The following is a 23,455-nucleotide window of genomic DNA, read 5'->3' on the forward strand; positions in this document are numbered from 1 at the left end:
AGGAAAATAATGGCTTCCCTTTGGGACATACTTTCAGAGGCAAATGTATTAACATAAACAAACTAAAAAAAATCTAGATACACAAATCCACATGAAAATATTATTTTATAAATAATATCAGTTGACAAGTGTTACTTTGTGCCAGATACTGTGGCAAAAATCTGACCTACCTTTTCTCATTAATTCTCAGAACACCCTCGAAAGTTGATGCTATGCAGTCACTAGACTATAAGCTCTATGAGAACAGGTACCATGATTTTGTTTACTGATGTAAAATCAGCACTTTGTTCATACACTGCTTCTTGCATGAGAGATGCATAGCAAGACACTGCTGAATAAGTAATTTTCATTTGATAAATGAGGCAACTGAGGGTTAAAGAAGATAATTAGCCAAAGATACAGGATGCTAGAATCTATGTTTCAACATATATTTATTGGTCATTTTTTCAGAGAAGAGAATCAGGGAGGATTGGAGGAAGATCAACTCATTGCCATGTTTAATCTTCTTGTTCTTTCCACCTCTGCAAGAAGATAAAGTTGTTGAATAGCAACAAAAGAGCCAAATTCAGAAAGTTCAAGAAAAAAAAGAATAGGTGGGGTCCAATATGGCAAGATGTTAATATCCTTTTTCAGACAAGAGAGCTCTTCTAGCGTTTAGCCTAGAAAACAGAGATCTGAACTTTCTGTCTGCAAGGGAGGAAAATGTGATCTAATGAACAGTCAACTATGTGCAGTGCACTTTGTTAATTAAGCCCCTTCTGAAATGCAACTAATAACTGGAAGAACTGGGAGAAGTGAAAGCAGGTCTTCCAAGTTCAGTGCTGGCTGCCCTACACACAGTAGACTTCCGTGTATGGACTGTAACACATGCTCATTACTTGGCAGGCACCGCTCATTTCTTACCATATCTAATACAGTATCAGGGAAATAATATACCAGTGCTCCTGTTGATCTGGATCCCAAGGGCCATTATTCCATCTTGAGTCTTTTTTTTTTTTTTTTAAGTTTATTTTTGAGAGAGAGAGAGAGAGCACGAGTGCAGAGGAGGGGCAGAGACAGAGGGAGAGAATCCCAAGTAGGCTCCACATTGTCAGTGCAGAGCTCGATGTGGGGCTTGAACTCACAAACCAAGAGATCATGACCTGAGCTGAAATCAAGAGTCAGGCGCCCAATCGACTGAGCCACCCAGGCACCCCTCCATCTTGAGTCTTAATAAGATAGAGAGACTAGAACTAGAATCTTTGTGTTCTACATTACTGCCTTTGGAACATTTTCACATACAAGATAGGAAATCCATGTCTATGTATATATAACAGAGGAACTTCAGATACGTGATTCCGTAAAGGTTAGAGGATCATAAATCAGGATTCTCATGGATCTAAAACAAATGGGGTTTGGTTGAAGTACCACAGGGCACACTTAGAGCATGAATCTTGGAGTCTGGTGAGCCTGGGTTCTTACTGAAACCTAGTAACTTAGTTCTGTAATATTAGGCAAATTACTTACATAGTTTTCTTATCGACAAAATGGGGACAGTACAAGTACTTACCGGATAGGGCTGTTGGGAATACTGAATACAAATGTGAGAGCACCTACGTACCAGTGATAACTCAGTAAATCAGTTTCTACTTTCACTTTGATTACCACAACCGTCAGTGTAGCCTCACTGCTGAAGTCTCTAAGCATCAGCCAAAGGAGATAAACGTGAAGTGATGAATTATATTGGTTATTATGTACTGCCACCTTTGATTTTTTGCTTACTTAATGATTATGCAGGTCATTGCTACTACCCAGTGTGGGTCCCTTTCTTGATGCTGTATTACAAAAGAACAAGAGAAGTCATTCCAAAAGTGACTTCTTGGTGGAAACGGCTTTTAGAGGGGGAGAAACTTACTGAGGCTTAGGAAAGAGGCATGATGTTCATGGTCGCACAGTGAACTGTCTGACCAGTTTGGGCTGTAAATATCATGAAGCAAGTCAGATTATGGGTGCCTATGAATTCTATTTTGAGTCAAGGTCTGAAGAGGAAATCATAAAATGCAAAATCGGTAACCCTCATTTTCAGTGAGCAGCCTGATACTCGTTGCCTCTGTGATTCATTCAGGTCCTTTAAATGTCCAAGTGTTGGAGCATCTTATCTCAGAGGCAGCGGAGTGCACTGGTTAACAGAGAGCTGAGAAGTCAAACTGCCTGATACTGAATCCCAGCAGCGTTTACTCTGTGACCCCACTAGTAAAAGAGGTTGCTTGTCTGACACTGAGTATATATAAGCTGCTGTTATTATTATATTTTTCATTTTGCAGTGCAACTATCTTTTTATGTCTGTTTTCTTCCTCTAGACTGTGAGCTATCTGACTGAAGGGAATGGATGCATTCATCTTTCTTTCTGTGTCCGGTCCTAAGAGACACTCAAACAATGTTTGCTGAATGAATCAAAGACTCTTAACAAGCAAATGAGTATGAAAGTAAGATAAACTCAGAACAGAAACTCTGACTTTAAGGGTGCCTGGGTGGCTCAGGCGGTCAAGTGTCTGACTTGGGCTGCAGTCATGATCTCCTGGTTTGTTGCGTTTGAGCCCCGCATCAGGCTCTGAACTGCCAGTGCAGAGTCTGCTTGGGATTCTCTCTCTCCTGTCTCTCTCTGCCCCTCCCTGACTTGTGTGTGCATGCTCTCTCTCTTGCTCTCTCTCTCTCTCTCAAAATAAATGAACAAACTTAAAAAAAATAAAGAAAAAAACCCCCTGACTTTAAGTTGAGGAAAACAAGAATAACCTTTTCAGATTACTGATGAAATCATCTAGAGAGTAGTTGGCAAAGGATGAGCTGTCTCCTTAGCCCTTCTTACCTTTATCCTATTCCTAAATAAGGAATCTACATGGCCTTAGCCCACGTCACCAACTTCACAGATATTAGCCAAGCCTTGAAAACCAGTTCACAAAGTTTTGTTGGTTCTAACACTTTCCCAAAAAACTAAATGACAACAACAAAAACAAATGCCATACTTCTAGTTTATTCTAAGGCTAAAGAGAATTCTGATAAATATGAATAATAGTAGATAAATACACAATTTAGTTTTGAACATTTTGGAATATATGTTAAAAACAAATCCTGTTCTTTCAATATGCTTCCATGAGATTTTAATTTAAGGGTCCCTAAATTATTTTCAAGACTAGTTTTTACTCAAGCAGCAAGTAACATTTGCAAGCGACAATATGATTTCTGTTCTTCCTCTGGAAAATGATTTTGAATAGTCAAAGAAAACATAATTTGCAACATTCTTCCCCATCGCCTCATTTTCCTGCAGAGTATACTCTTCACCCCTTCACCTTAGCAAAAGAGAAATTAAAAATCTATGCCCCTCACCTCCAACAGTTCATCTCCGATACGCATTCGCCCGTCCGTGGCAGCAGATCCTTCCGGGTTAATTCCCACCACAAATATGCTCATGCGTGACCTGTCTTTATTACCAGCAAGGCTGAGTCCAAGTCCATTCTTATCCTTTTCAAGCTCAATAATGTGCAATTCTCCAGGCAGGTCTGCATATCTTTGCCTGATTTTTTCTATTAAAAAAAAAAAGGGTAAAATAATTTAAATAGAGCACTTGAATCTATATTTTAAAGGCGTCGGCATGTTCCCATCCATACAGCGATTCCTCTACCATGATGGTCTCTTTCTGAGAACGAAGTAGTAGAGGTCATTAATAGCTGTATATATAGGTTCCAGTTAATTATTCCATCTCCATCTAAAAAGGTTAGTTCAGCCATAAAACCTTCTCTGATTGTTCAGGTCACATTGGCCCACACTTTCCGTGCATTATTTTCTTCTCTAAGACAATGTGGTAGAAACCCTGGCTTCACTGTCTCCTTCCAAAAAAGAGAGAGGGTGGGTAGGAAACAAAGAATATATACTGATCACCAGCTATATGCCAAGAGAGATATCATGCTGAACAAAACAGACAACATTCCTATTCTCATGGACTTGCTATCCAGTAGGAAAGAAAATCAACAATTCTCTTCTTAAAAATTTTTTTAAGTTTTTTTATTTTTGAGAGGGAGCGAGAGGGAGCCAGAGAGTGAGTAGGAGAGGGGCAGAGAGAGGGAGACAAAGAAACTGAAGCAGGCCCCAGGCTCTGAGCTGTCAACACAGAGCCCCATGCAGGGCTCGAACCCATGAACTGTGAGATCATGACCTGAGCCGAAGTCGGACACTTAACTGACTGAACAACCCAGGAGCCTCAACAATTAATTCTAAATAATTACAGTTAAGTATACAAAGGGTATAAATCCTTGCATGTTAAATGAGTAAAAACAAGGGGGAATTAAGGATGTTGATTTAGTGGTCGGATCTCAATTCAGTACAAAAATCAACCACTTACTCAAGGTCCAATAATTAACAGATTATTCTGTGGAATTCTACTTCTTCATCTGTAAAATGGGCATGATAACACCCACTTCATGAATGTTGCGGAAATGAAATAAAAATACACATTAAAGGACTTAGTAGCACATGGCTTATAGATACTCTATAATTCTTTCATTCAATCTTCTGTCTTTCCTTGCTCTACTTTATGGTCTAAATTACCTATTTTAGGATTTGGCTGGTTAGGCTTTGTGTTGATTATGTGCAACAAAGCCACACTAGCAGATCGGGGTCGGGGATGATGCCACTTTAAGCATGTCTTGTACTCCATACAGCACCAGCTCAGGCCAGATGTGTTGCTGCAGCTCAAAGGTTGATACCTACAGTGTGATACAATCATCTTATCAGCTGAATAACCAGTTTGTAGATTGTGACTATCTCAGAACTCTCTCTGCTCAGTCTAATGCTTCTTGACTCAGGTTTGCTGTCCTTACAAGGAACCTTACAAATTCAAAGCTGAACTCGAATAATTAGTGCCAAGGGGGAGGAGGAGAAGTGCCTAGCCCATTGGATCACTTTACCAGACCTAACAAACACTGCCTTATGAGAGTAAATTTAAAAATACTTTATATGTAAATTCACATTAAAAGAATTAACCATATAAATGGCTGCTTATTTTAGAAAAGAGAATAAATCTGCTTGCTTTACAGTGATTTTGAAAAGGATCTTGGGGCACTTGGGTGGCTCAGTTGGTTAAGCGTCCGACTTCGGCTCAGGTCATGATCTCATGGTTCATGAGTTGAGCCCCTGCATGGGGCTCTCTGCTGTTAGCACGGAGCCCCACTTCGGATCCTCAGTACACAGCTCTCTGCCCCTCTCCCACACATTCTCTCTCCCTTTCTCTCCCTCTCTCCTCTTTCTCTCAAATGAAAACACTTTAAGAAAAGAATCTTAACTTTTACAAATAAAGCTTATCATTAATAATAAAGAACACATTTAGCAAAATACAGTAAAATACAAATCTTGCAATGTATCAAAACCACCCTCTATATAGGAAAAAAAATAAAGTCATATTAAGGTTAAAGTAAGTAAGCTCAAAGTGTTTGTTGCTCAACTACCAGGAACAAGATGCTAGGTGACTATTTTAATGAATAGAGATGTGGACACGCATTACCCTCAAGATGCTTACACAGCAAAACGAGGGAAATAAATACAACAAATATTAAACCAAAAAAATTATTTATTTATTTATTTATTTATTTATTTATTTATTTATTTATATTTTAGAAAAAGAGAGACCATGAGTGGGGGAGATGGGCAGAGGGAGAGACTCTTAAGCAGGCTCCATGCTCAGTGCGGAGCCCAACACAGGGCTCGATACCAAGACTATGGGATCATGACCTGAGTTGAATGCTCAAATGACTGAGACACCAAGTGTCCCAACAACTACAATTATTTAAATAGAAGTTCCAATCACCACAGGTGCTGGTCCTGAATACTCATTTATTAGTGAATTAGGTCAGTGAATAAATACTCAATTGTCATGAGCAATAGTTGCTTTTAGAGTTTTAAGAACTGACGTGTCTAGAAGACATTTCACGGAAGTAGCAGAATTTGAGAAGCATTTTGAGTAAGGCACAGAATTTGGTTATGAGAAGAACCTTGTAGGGGGAATAGCAAATTTTGAAGCATACCTGCAGGTGGAGTGAGGAGGAGCATGTGAGAGCCCATTTGGCTGAGAACTGAAAATTCTCTGGGTTAGTGGGTGAGTGATAAGAAACCAGAGTACAAGGTTTATAGAAATTCCAACTGGGGATTCTACAGAGGTGTCCTGAGGTCCCCTGAGGATGGGCCTTGAGAGGACACTCGATGTAAGATCTCTTCTCTCAGATTCGACGGGACCACTGAACACTTTCATCTGCTTTGTCTGTTGGAGTTACAGGGTTAAGAAAGTTAAATGCCACTACAGCTAAGAAAACCAAATAGAACATAAATTTTAACACATCCCTTTCAGAAAATAATAAAGCATAAAGATGATTTTAAAAAGATACTGAAGACTTTAACAATACCATAAGCTCAAAGTAATGCATATAAGAGAGCTCTCCATCTGACAGAAAATACACACATCTGGGGAGGCACACACAGAACAGTTACACAAACAGTGTGCTGGGCCATAAAAGAAACTTCAAAAAGAATCAATATCATATAGGCTGTGTCTTTGAACACAGTGCAATAAAACTATGAAAAACTATAAATTAAAAAAAATTATTTTATTTTAGAGAGAGAGCACAAGTCAGGGAGAGGGACGGGGGGAGGGGGGGGAGAGGGGGAGTGAGGGGGAGAGAGGGAGAGGAAGAATCCTAAGCAGTCTCCACCCTTAGAGCAAAGTCCAACAAAGGTCTCAACCCCATGACCCTGGGATCACGACCTGAACCACAATTAAGAGTCAGATGCTCGACCAAGTGAGCCACCCCAGCGTCTTAAAAAACTGTAAATCAACAATAAAAAATAAACTTTAAAACTCCATGGTATTTAGAAATACATTAATGTTTATTAAAATCCCAAGATTTAAAAGGGAAATAATTACAGAAATGAGGGAATACAGTACTCACAAATGAATACAAATTATAATTCTAGGTATCAAACTTGAGGGACACAGCTCAAGCAGCACTTAGAAGGTTATTTACAATTTTAAATAATTTTTCAGAAAATAAGAACAGTATACCCAAGAGGTTAGAAAAAGAGCTACCTACCAAATGCAAAGAAATAAGAGAAAATAATAAAGGGCATGTGTTAATGAAAATAGAACGAGCACCACCAATCAAAAACAAATAATCCACAGAACAAAAACACTATAATAAAGATCAGTAAAACCCAGTTCTTTGAAAACATTAAGAAGACAAACACTGTAAAAACTGATCAGGAAAAAAATTGCAGACAGAAATTCTTCCAATAGAAAGGGATGAAATCACTACAGATAGATTAATAAAATTATTATGGGGGTGCCAGGGTGGCTTAGTAGGTTGAGCATCCGACTTCAGCTCAGGTCATGATCTCATGGTTTGTGAGTTTGAGCCCCGCATTGGGCTCTGTGCTGACAGCTCAGAGCCTGGAGCCTGCTTCAGATTCTGTGTCTCCCTCTCTCTCTCTGCCCCTCCTTTGCTTGTACTCTTTCTCCCAAAAATAAATAAAAACATTAAAAAAAAGATTATGAATAGTGTATTGATATGAAACGCTGGCACACTTTAAAATCTAGAAGACAGATACATCTCTCAAAATTTGAAATGCCATATTTAGTGTAAGAATAAATGTAAAACTGCCATAGACTAGTAATTATTAAAGAAACTGAAATGTTAGTCAAGAGTATTCTCTTTGAAAAAATAACAAAATCCCCCATGGTTCTAGGTATTTTTACATTTGAATTCTACCAGATTTCAAGTTTTAATGAATTTTATCTATGCAAATTGTTCCAGAACATAGGATGGGCAGGGAGTTATCCACTTCATATTTTGAGGCAGGTATAATCCTGATTCTCATCCCAAAAATAGAGACAAATCGAGAAAAGGAAAGTACAGTCTTATTTAACTTAAGGTCATAAGATGTAAAAATATTTAAAAAAAAATGATTTGAGGGGCTCCTGGGTGGCTCAGTCAGTTGAGCGTCTGCTTTTGACTCAGGTCATGATCTCATAGTTTGTGAGTGAGCCCTGTGTCGGGTTCTGTGCTGACAGCTCAGGGCCTGGATCCTGCTTTGGGTTCTGTGTCTCCCTCTCTCTCTGCCCCTTCTCGCCGGCTCACATTCTGTTTGTCTCTCTCTCAAAAATAAACAAACATTAAAAAAATAATAATAAGTTGAGAATATATTGAAAATATTTAACCTCTATGATATAGCCAGTATTTGACTATTTTCTGACCTAAGAAACAGCAATTTCCTATGATTCAACCTAACACTATATTATGAATAAGGGCGCATTCCAGGAATGTAAGAATAGGTAAATATCAGGAATTTTTTCAAGGAAATTATCACACTGATAAATTAAAGCAGAAAAGCTGAGAAACTATGTTAATAGATGGCAAAAAGCATTTGAGAAGGTACAATATCCATTTAAGATTTTTTTTTTTTAACCCAAACTGTTGGCAAACTAGAATAGAAGGTACATTCTGGACTTAAGCTGACAAATAGAAAATATAACAGGAAAAAATATTTGTAGTATTTAAAATCAACAGGGAGTGGGGCGCCTGGGTGGCTCAGTCGGTTAAGCGGCCGACTTTGGCTCAGGTCATGATCTCACGGACTGCGAGTTCGAGCCCCGCGTCGGGCTCTGTGCTGACAGCTCAGAGCCTGGAGCCTGTTTCAGATTCTGTGTCTCCCTCTCTCTGACCCTCCCCCGTTCGTGCTCTGTCTCTCTGTCTCAAAAATAAATAAACGTTAAAAAAATTTTTTTTTAAATCAACAGGGAGTTAATATACAGAAAGGCAGAAAAAGATAGTAACCTCAATAGAAATCGGGTCCAAAGACAAAACTTAAAATGCTCACAAAATGTAAAGACATGCTCAAGTTCATCAGTAATTATGGACATGCAAATTAGAGTGAGATACCAGTTTTTGCTATTAGACTGGCAAGTATCTGAAAGCTGCATCATTAAGCCTTAGTGGAGATATGGGAATCCTCATGCGCTGCAGTTGGGACTGTCGAATGGTGCAGCCTTCTGGAGAGCAGTCTGACACACTACTTAATCAGATTAAGCATACATATGCTCTACAAACCAGCAATTCCACTCTTGGGTATGTATATCCTAGTGAATTCTTACACAGGTCTTAAGGGGGTGTTCTTTGAGAGAGTAGTGGGGTTGGAGGTAATAGTTGGAGACAGGAGGGGGGGCTGGAGGTGTACGTCACTGGGAGAGAGGATGGATGAAATGTGGTAGATGGACATCACAGTGTACCATCAGCAGGTAGAAGCAATTAATTGGAAGTAGTGACAGAGAGGGGGCGCCTGGGTGGCTCAGTCGGTTAAGCGGCCGACTTCGGCTCAGGTCATGATCTCGCAGTCCGTGAGTTCAAGCCCCGCGTCGGGCTCTGTGCTGATGGCTCAGAGCCTGGAGCCTGTTTCACATTCTGTGTCTCCCTCTCTCTGACGCTCCCCGTTCATGCTCTGTCTCTCTCTGTCTCAAAAATAAATAAAAACGTTAAAAAAAAAAATTTAAAAAAAGGAAGTAGTGACAGAGAGATTTTCAAAGAGTGCTGAATGAAAAGGGAAGAAAACAATAGGCCAATACCATCTAGGTAACACCATTTATGTAATTTAAGATTACTGCAGAAAAAAAACACAATACAGGTTTTGGAAGTGCATACATGAAGATGCGCATATTTAACACATTGGAATGGTTATTTATGGTGGGTGGAAAAAAACAGGAATACAAGGGAGAAAAGAAAACCAGTCAGGGACCCCCAGCAGACCAATGATGGTAACATGCTATGAAGATTATATATTTAATGCAATTCTCTGGCCCCGGGCAATAAAAAAAGAAAGATGCTCAGAAAAGCCTCAGTGTTGTATTAATATGAAAAGACCTCCAGGTTCAAAACTTGTCTGACTTGTTCAACCTTCAGAGAAAAAAATTAACCTTCATGGCCATTAACTATATGTTCAAGTACTTAAACATGGAAATGATTAATGATAAGAGGGTCCCTCCATTGCTAAATATGGTTCCATCACAGCTGGTGAACAACTCAAATTAACTGCTACAAATGGTGCATCTCTATCAACACATTCTTGTGGCAGAATAGGAAGAACAGGGGCTAAGGGGTCAGAATTTAGTCAATCCTAGCAGAAGCACTTAACATCCCTGGTTCTACCAATTACTGAGCCTTCATGAACAGCAGATTTCTTATTTGTAAAGTGGGGTTGTTGCCTTGAAAATGGATGTTAGCATAAAACTCCTGGGGATACAGGGTCCAAATACTGCCAGGAGAAAATACAACCAGGACTTTATTCCATGATTTAGCTATGTTGAGGTTTTAAGTTGGTCTTAAGTGGGTGACAAAGCTACTTTTCTTTACATTTGTCTATCTTGAGGAAAATAGAGATTTGTGACAGGAAGCAATCCCCCCTCCCTGAGGACACAAAGGAAGTGGTCACACAGAACTCAATGGGAATCACTAGAAGGGGTTAGCATCCCTCTCCCTCAGCTTCTTTTCCCTGAGTTACTCCTATTGAGGAGCTGTCAGGACAACTTCTGCAGGTGCAGAGGAGTAACACCACTGGATCAGGTGTTAGTCCCATGCTACGTAGGCCACTGAGGTGGCTTTCCAATGGTGTGCTAGATGCGCCTGGGTGGCTCAGTCGGTTAAGTGTAGGACTCCTGATTTTGGCTCAGGTCATTATCTCATGGTTCATAAGGTTGAGCCCTGCGTCAGGCTCTGTGCTGTCAGCAGAGCCCGACTCTCAAAATAAATAAACTAAAAAAAAAAAAAAAAAAAAAAAAAAAGAATTAGTTCAGATTTGTCCCTCAGTTAAAGAAACTATAATCTTCATGATTCCTCCTTATATGAAAGAAACATCTCATAGGTTACTATGTCAATGAATCCTTCCCACGCTTTTGTAAACACCTCCATTTGCACGAGTGGACTGACAGAGAGGTAAAGCCATTTAGTCCGTGTTTGGGCCAGGTCTGCTGAGTCAAGTGCTGTGCTGTCTTTATCACACCAACTCACAGCTATCTCTTAGGCTGACAGAATTTTCTTTTAATGTTTATTTGTTTTAGAGAGAGAGAGAGAGAGAGAGAGAGAGAGAGAGAGAGAGAGAGAATATGAATGAGAGGGGGAGGGGCAGAAAGAGGGAGAGAGAATCCCAAGCTGGCTCCAAGCTGTCAGCACAAAGTCTGACCCAGGGCTCAATCCCACAAACTGCGAGATCATGACCTGAGCTGAAATCAAGAGTTGGATATTTAACCGACTGAGCCATCGAGGAGCCCCTAGACTGGCAGAATTTTGAGTAATAAGAGGATCCCCTTGTAAGAGCTCAAATAATGGTTCCCAGGCCTAGACTCCTTATATTTGCTAGGCTGGCTACCTAAAAATCACCATCAGAGTCTATAAAACAGAATCACGACTGGGCTCCCCCAGCCAAGATTCTGAACCAATGAGTTGAAGTTTAGTAATGGAATAAATTCTCTTTGTTACAAGGTCCTTAGATGATTCTCATGGGCAGCTAAGGTCTGTGAATAACATGATTTATCTCCCATGCAGTACAAAATTTTTTTCTATAGTTATCATGACAGTCAGTCATAAAGTTCACAGATATCAAAATTTCAGGCAACCTTGAGTACATCCTTCACAAGACTAATCTAACATGAAGAATACCTCTGGCTCCACAATCACGCCTCAGGATTAAATAAGAAATGCTTTGACTATACAGGTTTCTTTAGAATCTCAATCTTAGCCTTTCTGCTTCTATCTCCCCCACCCCCTCCCAGGTTGTCTGCCTCCCTCCCTCCCTCCTCTCCTACCTCAGATGTTTTCTGCCACTTCCATTATTAATTGTTTCTAATCTATAGCTGTAATAAAAGGTGAGCTAGAATTTCAAAAGGGGAGAAGGAAACAAAGTTAGCCTTTGCGGGAAAAGCAGATCTGAACCCTTTCAGTGTCTCTGAAAAATCAAGACACTGCATGCCAGCTGGTTTATTCAGAATCTGAGAAATTGTAGTCGAGCTCCTCTGGATGATTCGGCACAAACCATTCTGCAGTGTCAGGCATGTGGCTCCACTGCAGGGGAAACCCACACCGCCTGGCATTTGCTTTGGGGGCTGCTGGGAGTCGTTTCCAGGGTAACCAGTGACTGAAGAAGGGGATAAGTAGGAAGAAAATGTATAGAGAGTGGTTTTCTGAAATCTTTTATCAATTTCGAGAAATACAATTAAAGATGTGGGGTAAAGCATATTATTTTCTTTGCACCCAATGGGGTTCTCCCCTAAACTTAAGAAAAAAGAACCCATACTTTGTTTCCTGTATACAAGCACACACCCCCCCCTCCCCAATCGATTATGTAAGTACCAGCTTTCAGCACCAAAATATTAGAAATGTTTCTAATGATCCAGGATCTTACTGTACCCATTACCTGTATTTTCTGGAACTATTTGTGATAAATGGCCAGTCTTTATACTGACTTTCATTGATTTTCACAATATGTTAGTCAAGTGGTAGTAGTTTCTATCCCAAAAAACCTAGATGCCCTTCCGTTTCTAAATACAGATCACATTCGGATACAAGGAACATACTTCTTTGGCAGCAGGCTTTACTTAAGTAACCCTTAATGAATATCAGCCTAGAATAACTGGAGAGAGAACAGTCTTTTCTACTCAGCCGAACAGTCACGCTTGTTTTAAACATGGATTTTCTAGCCCCATGACAATGTTATCTGAAGAAAGGAATCCCAAGTTGCTCATAATTCTATATCAAAGCATCAGTGCCTTTTCCTTGTCCAAGAAAGCCAATAAGATTTCTCCAAGGTGGTCTCAGGGTATTTTCCTATCATCCTAGGATATCAGGTGTTGCTAAGTAACAGAGCCTTTCTCCCAAGAAACAAACTTAATTCAAGTCGCTGTCCAGTATTTTAATAGAAAATGTTCAATACACCAGAATAATGACCTGATACAGTTTCAGAAGCATTTAGCTACCTGGTCTGTTTCTAAATAACAAAGGATAATGCAGAGAAAATATTTAAATACATTTTCTTATATATTAAATACAAGGATCCCACTTTTAGATAAGCAGGTAATAATAAACTTAATTTTCTTATGCAGTAACCAACTTTTAATTCAGATTTGAGAAATAAAAACGTATGAAAAGAAAATCATAACTAACGATAAAAAACAGCATATGCACTTCAGCAAAAAGGAGCAAATCTCAAGTGAAAGTCTAGACCAAAGAGAGGAAATAATGAAAATAAGTCAATGTAAAGAAACTATACTTGACATAACAACAAGTAAATTCCTCTCTTAAATGTTGTAGATGTTCTTGCCAGTATATAAATTTGATAAGATCCTATGGACCTATAAGTAGAAATTAGTAACTGAAGCACACAAACATGAGTATAATAATAATAGTTGGATATTGTTTACTTCATTCTGTTGAGCTCACTTAATCTTTATGAAAACTCTATGAGATAGGTATTCTCTCCAACTTTACAGATGAGAAAACTAAGGCACAGACAGGACAGGGAGTGCACAGTAATACAGTTACTGAAGGGTAAAATGGGGATTTGAAATCAGTGACTCTGACTCCAGAGTCCATGATCTCAGGTGAAAGTCAGGACCAGAATTAAACACAAAGACTTACTTAAAGAATTCAGAAGCAAACAGAGAAATCAAATAATTTCATTCCTTTTAGTCACAAAAATTCAAAAAGCATAAGATATTAAGAATGGAAAAGAAAATCAACCACAAATCTAAAGTGACAAAATTCAGGCAGTCAATTAGAACAAGAATCATTAGGACTACTTCCTCAAGAGTAGGAAGGAAAAACAAAACAAAACAAAACTTCAACTCATAATGAAAATCTAAAATTTTCCATTAGATGAATCAAAATCCAATCAAGTCCACATGCAACGAGCAAACTTTAAACAAAATACACTGAACTTTCACTGTTAGACACTGTGCTCATTCCTTGGTATATTCGGTATTATGAAATATAATCTTTAACAAGTCCATTTACAGCAGAATGGATAAATAAATTGCGGCATATTCAAACAACGGAACTTTATTCAACAATGAAAACAAGTATTACTACATGCAACATGTTTGGTTGGATATTAGAGGCATACTGTTGGGGGGAAACAAACCAACACAGAAAAGTGTATGCACCTGATTCCATTTTTATCAAGTTCAAAAACATACAAAGCTAATCTATGGTTTTAGAAGTCAGGACAGTGTTGACATTTGGGGAAAAGGGAAGATACAGTGAATCAGAGAAACACAAAGTAACTTCTGGGTGGTAGTAATTTTCTATTTTTGTGACCTGGATGGTGGGTGAAAATTCAAACTGTGGTACAGTTTTGTTTATTTTCCAGTAAATTTACTTTTTTAGAAAAAGCCTTATCAAAATAATGTGAGGACCTTATTTGAATTCTGATTTGAACAAACCAACTATAAAAATCCATTTTGATACAATAAAAAAATTTGACTGTGGGTTGTGTATTGGATAAAACCAAAAAATTATTATTAGGTACATTAATGGTATTATAGCTGCTTTTCTAGAGATGCATATGTAAGGATGAAATTACATGATGTCTGGGAAATGGCTTTAAACTACTTCAGTAAAGAAAAATAAGGGAGAAGTGAAACTGATACAGTAAAACCTTGTTAATTATTGAATCTGGGGGAAAATGTATAGGAAATAATAGGCTTTTCTATTTATGTTTGCAAATGTTTGAAAATTTTCACAACTAAAAGAAACCTTAAGTGACTCAACTCTCTAGAGAACTAAGGGTTGAAGGAAGGTGGGTGGGAAGATGGGATAAATGAGTGATGGGCATTAAGGAGGGCACTTGTTGTGATGTGCATTAGGTATTATATGCAAGTGATGAATCACTAAATTCTACTCCTGAAACCAATATTACACTATCTGTTAGCTAACTAGAATTTAAATAAAAACTTGAAACATAAAAATAATAATAATAAAAGCCTTCCTAACAATCCTATAAGGTATAATCATCCCATCGTTACAGATGATGAAACTGAGGCTCACTGAGGTTATGAAACTCGCCCAAACTTGCATTTAGTAATTGGTGGACCTGGGGTTCAGATTCGGGTCGGCCTCACTCCCAATCCCATGTACTTACCAACCACAAAAGGAAAATAAAGATGTGCGCTGTGTTCACGTCTGAGAGAGTGGCAGAAGGGAAGTCTAAAACCTGTCTTAGTCCTTTTGGAATTTATGATTTGGTGGGAGACACGGAACACATATCAGCAATCCCCAGGGCCCAGTCTTTGGAAGTTTAGTTTGGGAGCACACACAGGGTGACTTGAGGAGGGGAGCTGAGGAAATAGGAAGATCAAGAGGAAGACCATACAAATAGAAGGATGGAAAAAAATAGAGGTAAAGCTGGCATGTGGTGGTAGTAAAGTGATACACAAAACCAATAAGGCTTGTGAACTCTTTGGCTGTCTGAGGTAAAGGAAGGGGGAGAGGAAGCGGAACAGGAAGGGGAACAAGGAAACTGATCCTTAGAGACCAGGAGTTGAGTGAAGCATGAGGAGGAGACAATTTAGTTTGAATGGGCTGGTTTTGGGTATCAATAACAGAGAGCTGCTGAATTGAGCCTGGAGCTCCAGGATGAAGGGGAGGTAAGCCCAGAACTTCTCCTGGTAAAACAAAGCCAGGTGAAACACTTTACACAGTGTCTGAAAATGAATTTGCACCCAACTGTGTGAGTGCTCAGGGGAGAAGGGTAGGGAGCCTGATCATGTCATTACTATCCACCCAAGAGGAAATACATACAAACTGGGTTTAGTGGGTATAGCTCAGTGGTAGAGCATTTGACTGCAAACTGGGTTTAGGTGTCGACTGAAATAGAAAATGGAACTCAAAGAGTCAAAGAAAGGAGTTAACAGCTGACTCCATCTATTCATTAAGAAAAACATCAAATGCTTGCTCTGGGCCAGGCACTGTGTTACTCACTAAGGATCTAAGAAGGGTGAATTAAAAGATAAAGGAATAAAGGTTGAATTAGGTTCTATCAAAAGCATAAGAAATCCCAATTAAGATTGGGATCTTCCAGTCACATAACAACAAAGATTCAACTTCTGTAACCAGTACCTAAATGGTTAAGAATCACATTTAGTTTGGAGAAGGAAACCAGTCCAGAGCATCCACAACCAAGGATACCAAGGATCATTGAAGTTAATCACAAACCAATGGCAAAACCGGGAACAGAATCCACAAGTCCTCATTGATTAGTTTCACTATCCTAAGGCTCAGATAATTGGGGCAATTACACCCAGTCCAAAGTGAGGTTAGAGGTGTGCTACTTACACGTCTCACTTTCATAAATCTTACCCCCAGTGCTTTTTTATGTCGTGCCGTAAGAAGACTGATCGCTCTGCCAAATCCCTCTGATGACAAGGGATGTGGGGTCAGGCAATCATTCAGTGGGGACGTGCAATCAGCAAATAATCTATCTACAAAGTAGAAGTTCCTTGACCACCTTTAGGTGTACAATAAGAAATGAAATTAGTTTAGTACACACAAAGTTTATCCATCCTAATTAGGGAAGATCATATTTGCACCTATGCTCAAACACAAAGGCTCACGTAATCAGTCTTGATGAATATATCCACTGAGGCTTTCTGTAACGGCACCATCACACCTACACCAGTGTTTCCCCAAGTGTGGTCCACAGATCAGCTAAGTAGTTCTATACAAAACACACTTGGGGCACCTAAGTGGCTCAGTTGGTTAAGCGTCTGACTCTTGATTTCGGCTCAGGTCATGCTCTCAGGGTTCATGAGATCGAGCCCCGTGTTGGGCTCTGCGCTGACAGTGCAAAGCCTGCTTGGGATTCCCTCTCCCTCGTTCTCTGCCCCTCCCCTGCTTGTGCTCTTTCTCTCTCTCAAAAATAAAGACACGTTAAAAAAAAACAACAACACACTTGTCTGGGCTCCATGTCATATCTACAAAATCTAAATCTTAGGATGCAGACAAGGGGTCACCAATTTTTTTTTTTTAAGATCTGTATGTAATTGTTATACACATTAAAAAATACTGTCCAAAAACCTAAGATAAATTCCTCTCCAAGCTCAAAACGCTTTTGTGGCCCTTAGAGAGGACTGAAAACAAGGTATAAAAAAGGATTTGATTATTAGTGACTTCAGATTTTTACTAAGTCTTGAGAGAGACCAAAAACATGTTGATTTTGAAGACAGCACCGAGAAAAGCCAAATGCAACTTTAAAAACACTCTTAACAATCCGTTGTTGTACATTTTAAATATCAAGAGAACACATAATATGGTTCTTTAATCACTATAAAAGCACTGAGTCGCAAGCTCATTATGGTTATAGTGTGGTAGAACTGTGTTGCAGTTGTGATTTTGCTCCCTGGTCATTACCCAGTCATGCAGTAATGCTCAACAAAAGCCCCACACTGGCAACAGATCAGGAAATCAGCAGAGGCACTGACAGCATTAAGGTGTTTAATTATATTTTCTGGAGGGGGAAAAAAGTGGCAGTTTGCAATAATTAAAGGGAACCGTAGAATGTAGAAAAAGGAATATAACACGGTAATTTCCAAGTTCACCTGGTCCCCTTAGTGACTGATTCTTTGGAAGCAAACCTCCCTCTGCATTCCTGCTTAGGAAACCATCTGGCTTTGTTCACCCAGGGCCATGTGCATACGTTATTGGTTCCAATAACCATCAGAGCAAGGTTTAGGGAAGAAGTAGAATTCTAGCTGAGATCTGACAGTATTTTGTGTAGTCATCTTTAGGTGTTTATTTGTTATGTTTCCCCGCTATTATGAGAGAAGAAACTGCCTCTTTTGCATAGGTAGAGCTTTTGGCCCAAAGCAGGCATAGCATAAATATATGAATAAATTACAGAAACAAAAGTTTACAAATCCTTTGTTATCTGAATTGGTATCAATAAACGGGTTAACTTAATCAAAATTTCTAATTAATACAGTTATATCTTCCCTAAGAATTAAATTATAATAAAGGACTCTAAACTGAGAAGAACATCTTCTCAGAGTAATTAAGATGTTTCATCTTCATTAGAAACACAATCTTTCAGGTATGTTAACCAGACTCAGAAAAACTAGTGCGAGAAGTTTAGAGTCAAGAAAGAGCTTCAAAAGGCACATCCTTAAGTCAGAAAGTACTACTGTTCCAATTCCATCAATGCTGCATTTTAACTGTTTGACCTCCTGCAAGTTCCTTAGCCTCACATTCCCAAATTTAAAATAAGATAACCTTTCTTATCCTAGGAATTTGAGAAGACAGCACTAAAGAATACACTAAAATGTTTAGCTTAATGCCTAGCATAGAGAAGCTTTCCAGACAAAACTTTCCCTCCTTCTCTTTTGCAGTTGGAGAGCTCCTTAAAGTACCACATAAACCAGCCTTAATTACATTGCACTGCTTTTTAAAATTATCATTTTTATTTAAAAAATGAGGAAACAGGCTACGAGAATTTGGGTACCAAGCATGAGGTTGCATGGTACATTTGATTTTTAAATAGGACAAGAAAATATCCCATGAGACTTTTTCAACAGTTTTATAAGAAAGAAGAACACTAATTCTATAATTTGCCATAATATGATTAAACATAATTAATTTTGTTCAAATAATATTAAACAATAATAAAACTTGTTTAACAGTTTCATCCCAGAGCATGTGAGATTCCGTGATGTTATAAACAGAGCTTAGGCAAAGAAACCAGTCACGGGACAGATCTCCTTTACGGCTTCAATAGGCTGATGGCATATTCACATATGTTTCCAAGTCCAATGGGAAGCTGGTTGGTACAGTGGAGAGAACTGGTTACGATCCTGGACTCTACTTTCTAGCCATTAAATCTTGGGCAAATCATTTGCCTTAGTCCAGTCTCTGAATGGTCATGGGTTAAATGAAAATAATCTTGCCTGCCTTAAGCATCTTACAGGATTTTTAAAATGATTAGATTAGAAGTACTTGTGAAATTATGTTAAAAACAGTCATGCTCTAAAAGAATGTAAATGAGCTGGCAATCGTCTTAAATAGTTTTTGGTTTTGAAGTTTTTTTTAAAATAAAGATTTACTGAGAGTAAGGGAACACCATCCTGATTAAATTTCTACTTCAAATGACAACTAAATCAGGTGAGTGAAAAATCTCAGAGATAACTTATAGTCCTGCAATTTGAACACTGAATGCTTGGATGGTGGTATCTTCTGAACAATTCAAAATTTTCTTGGCTAAAAGTTAACTCCTTGGGCAAAGGAGAGATGAGTAGGTGGAACACAGAGTTTTTAGGGCAGGGAAACTATTCTGTATGATACTATATATGGATACATACGATTATACATTTGTCAAAACCCATAGAATGTAAAACACCAAGAATGAACCCTAGTGTAAATGATGGGTTTTGAGTGATAATAATGTGTTAGTGAAGGCTCATCAATTATAACAAATGTTGTACAGGATCCTGGTATAGGATGTTGATATTGGGGGAAACTGTGGGATGGGGGTCAGAATTGGGGAGAGGAGTACTGGCAGGAGATCTATGGAAACTCTATATACTTTCTGCTCAATTTTGCTGTGAACCTAAAACTATTCCAAAAAATCAAGTCTAAAAAATAAATAAGTAAATGAAAATTATGTTATAAAAAAACTATAAACTTCCTAGAAGAAAACACAGGGGAAAAGCTTCATGACTTCAGATTCTGCCATGATTTCTTGGATATGACACCAAAGGCAACAAAAGCAAAAATAGACCAAGGAGACTACATTAAACTTAAAAACTTTTTTCCATCAGAAAGACACAATCAATGGAATGAAAAGGCAACCTATGGAATGGGAAAAAATATTTGCGAATCATATATATGATAAGGAGTTAACATCCAGAATATGCAAAGAAATCCTACAACTCTACAACAAAAAATTAAATAACCTAATATAAAAAATAGACAAAGCACTTGAATCATCGTTTTCCCAAAGACAACATATGAATGGCCAGCAAGCATATGAAAAGATGCTCAACATCACTAATCATCAGAGAAACAAAAAATCAAAATCACATAGTACCTCCTTCCCATTTGGATGGCTACTATCACAAATAAGCAGCGTTGGTGGGGAATTGAAGTTGAAGTTGGTGTTGAAGGGGTGTTGAAGTTGGAATCCTTGTGCACTGTTGGTGGGACTGTAAAATGATGAAGCCACTGTGGAAAATGGTATGAAGGTTCCTCAAAAAAAATTTTAGAAAGAACTACCATATGATCCAGTGATCCTATGTATGGGTATATATCCAGAAGAACTGAAAAGTAGAGTCTTGAAAATATTTGCACATCCATGTTCAGAGCAGCCTTATTCACAATAGTTTTTCATCACAATAAACAGACAAATGAGTGAATAACTGAATCTACTAAAAGAGTTACCCCTTGAGAATGTATTGAAGATCATACTGTGATCTAGCTCTGCACGTACCAACATGACAAGTGAGTGTGGGGAAGGAGACACTTAGACATGCCAAAAGATTGGGTTCTAAAAAGCTGGCAGCTAAGATGACTATAATAAAGACAAAGAAAAGATACCAAAGACTGTCAAAACAATCTGGCAACATTTCTCTTTCATGTACTTCCCACGGAGGAACAGACACTTGTTTTCTCTCTGCTGTTGGAACCTTTCACCGTTTAATTCTTTATCCCTTGGGCTTTAATATCTTTTTGGCTTTTTTTCAGGCAGTCAAGATGATAACATGAAAAAGGAATTATTTCAGGCATCGTAGCCAGTCTGTTCTCATTTATGTCTCATCTTTAGACTGATCACACACTGAAAGAAGCTGACAGTCAGAACCTGGACAGGATCTTGCACATCAGCGAACAATTGCTTTCTCCCAAGATAAAAGAAAAGATAAATGAGAGAGGAAGGGACTGAGAGGAACAAGCAAGCAAAACAGAAAAGCAAAAGTAACAGCAGCGGAGGAAAGTGAGCAAGGAAATGTCTTTTGGAGACTAATCTAAAATCTCCAATGGGCAATTCTGAACTCAGATTTATAACAATAACAGATGCTGCCTTTTCAGTGACAGTTACCTTCAAATAAATGATCTCATTTAGTATTTCAACAGTCCTTTCTAGAAATAAGAAACATTGAGGCTGGGAGGGATTAGGTGAACTGCCCAAGAATATTAGCTAGTAGAAGGTGGAGTTGATATTTTAACATAAGTCACTGTCTCTTTTATAAATTATAAACCACATATTTCTTTAAAGGCAATATAAAACTGTATCTAGCACTCTGGTCATCTTTTTTTTTTTTTTTAAATCTTTATTTATTTTTGAGAGAGAGAAAAAGCGCAAGCAGAGGAGGGGCATAGAGAGAGGGAGACACAGAATCTGACGCAGGCTCCAGGCTCTGAGCTGTCAGCACAGAGCCCGATGGGATGGGGAAGGGCCAGGTGGGGGTGGGGGCGGGGGTGGGGGCGGGGGTGGGGGGGTGGGAAGGGGCTCGAACCGCGAGATCATGACCTGAGCCTAAGTTAAACCAACTGAGCCACCCAGGCGCCCCTGCTCATCTTTTTTCTAACGTATAGTCAAGTTAATCTTATGGAAAGCAGGTACTGAATGTGTATTCAAGGCATCATTCCTTGATGAGAAAGTTCAACTCTTAAGAAAGAATTTAAGTGTTGTAGGGGTACAGTGGGGGGCTCAATTGGTTAAGTGTGGGACTCTTGATTTCAGCTCAGGTCATGATCTCATAGTGTGTGAGATCAGTGCAGAGCCTGCTTGGGATTCTCTCTCTCCTTCTCGCTCTGCCCCTCCCCCACTAGTGCACTCTCTAGTGAAAAAGAGAGAGAAAAAAGAGAGAGAGAGAGAGAAAGAGAGAGAGAGAGAGAGAAAGAGAGAGAGAGAGAGAAAGAGAGAGAGAGAGAGAGAGAGAGAGAGACAGACAGACAGAACACAAGTGGGGTAGGGGCAGAAAGAGAGGGAGGCACAGAATCTGAAGCAGGCTCCAGGCTTTGAGTTGTCAGCACAGAACCTGATGCGGGGCTCGAACTCATGAGATCATGACCTGCGCTGAAGTCAGACACTGAACTGAGTCACCCAGGTGCCTCTCAAAATAAATAAACTTTAAAAAAAAGAAATGTTGTACGTCAATTGTACCTCGATTTAAAAAAAAGGACAATTTAAGGTAAAATCAGTAAACAAAAGTATCATAAGCAAGGTTAGAAAAAGCTAAAACTTTTAGAATCAAAAGGAGAGTTCTTAACTTAGTATGGCCAAATAAATATAAAATGACCCCTTATATTTTTGATAGACTCATTAAATCCCTGGCACTCCTAGCTCCACACAAGATGCATGACAGTGTTCAGCAAATGTTTCTTTTATAACTCCATTTTCTGCCATGCTGCCTTGTATGATGCTCTATAGCTGGAGTATAACATCATGGCTCCTTCATTTTCTATGCCTCAGTAACTTTGTTTAATGATCAAAGAAGCATTCCATGACCCCTCAGGCAGGTGTCCTTTCTCTCATTTCCAAGGTATTCTGATCCTTTTCCTGTCAAAGCTCTCCATCCTCTGTGAAACTGATTTACTTATCTATCTTCCTCATAGGACTGGGGTTCCTTGGGAACCAGACTCATTTTGTATCCCCAAAACCCATCATGGTATCTGGCACAGAGTAATCAGTTAAATGGTTAATACTTGATTTGCAGCCCCAAGAAGTTAAGGATGAGGGACAATATTTTTTCAGGTTTGCCTTTCCTAGCAATTCACTTGTGTTAAATTTTGATGGCATCTATGGCCCTAACAGATCACCATTTAAGAATAAAGACAAGGGGGCACTGGCAGGAGAAAATTCAAGGTACTTGGTACAGAGGGCACCCAAACTCTCCTTTAAAGCCTATAGAATAGCTTCCTGGATGAACTCCCATGTAGGTGTTCCTGGGAGCCTGGGTTCCTGTCTCACCCTTCCCAACTCTCCTGGTACAAATCTCTCATGTTCTGACTACCCAAAGCAATGCTCCATCCAGTTAAATGGGGCAATAAAACCCAGTAACTAAGAGCAGGGGCTCTGGAGTTAAGACTGTGGGTTCAAATCCCACTTTTGTCACTTGAAGTTGGAAAAACTTGGGATGTTTAACCTCTGTCTTTTCCTCAGCTACCTCATGTAGAAAGTGAAAATTACCATGTGTTTGGTTTGTTTGGGGGATTATGTGAGGTAATACATTTGAAACCTCGCACAGTACCTGGTCCTATTCCCACCTTTACCCTATACTTTCTTTACCATGCAGAATCCCAGAGCTCCCCCCATGTGCAAATTTTCTGCATAATTACCCCATACCCCACAGACTACTATGCCCTCTCTATATTCCTTGTCTTTTGCCCTGTCACTGGTTAGCTCTGTCCCT

General features: G+C 39.0%; 1 protein-coding gene across 3 annotated transcripts in view; it reads right to left on the minus strand.

Moving 5' to 3' along the window:
* Positions 1–23,455, minus strand: part of PATJ (PATJ crumbs cell polarity complex component) — a 364,021-nt gene that overhangs the window by 146,883 nt on the left and 193,683 nt on the right. For all 3 annotated transcript variants that reach the window (XM_049618560.1, XM_049618559.1, XM_049618561.1), the window contains one exon: positions 3,364–3,560. In XM_049618560.1, coding sequence (XP_049474517.1) covers positions 3,364–3,560 — 197 coding nt within the window. The remainder of the gene's footprint in view (positions 1–3,363; positions 3,561–23,455) is intronic.

This window comes from Panthera uncia (assembly GCF_023721935.1).
Source record: "Panthera uncia isolate 11264 chromosome C1 unlocalized genomic scaffold, Puncia_PCG_1.0 HiC_scaffold_4, whole genome shotgun sequence".
Classification (NCBI taxonomy): Eukaryota; Metazoa; Chordata; class Mammalia; order Carnivora; family Felidae; genus Panthera; species Panthera uncia.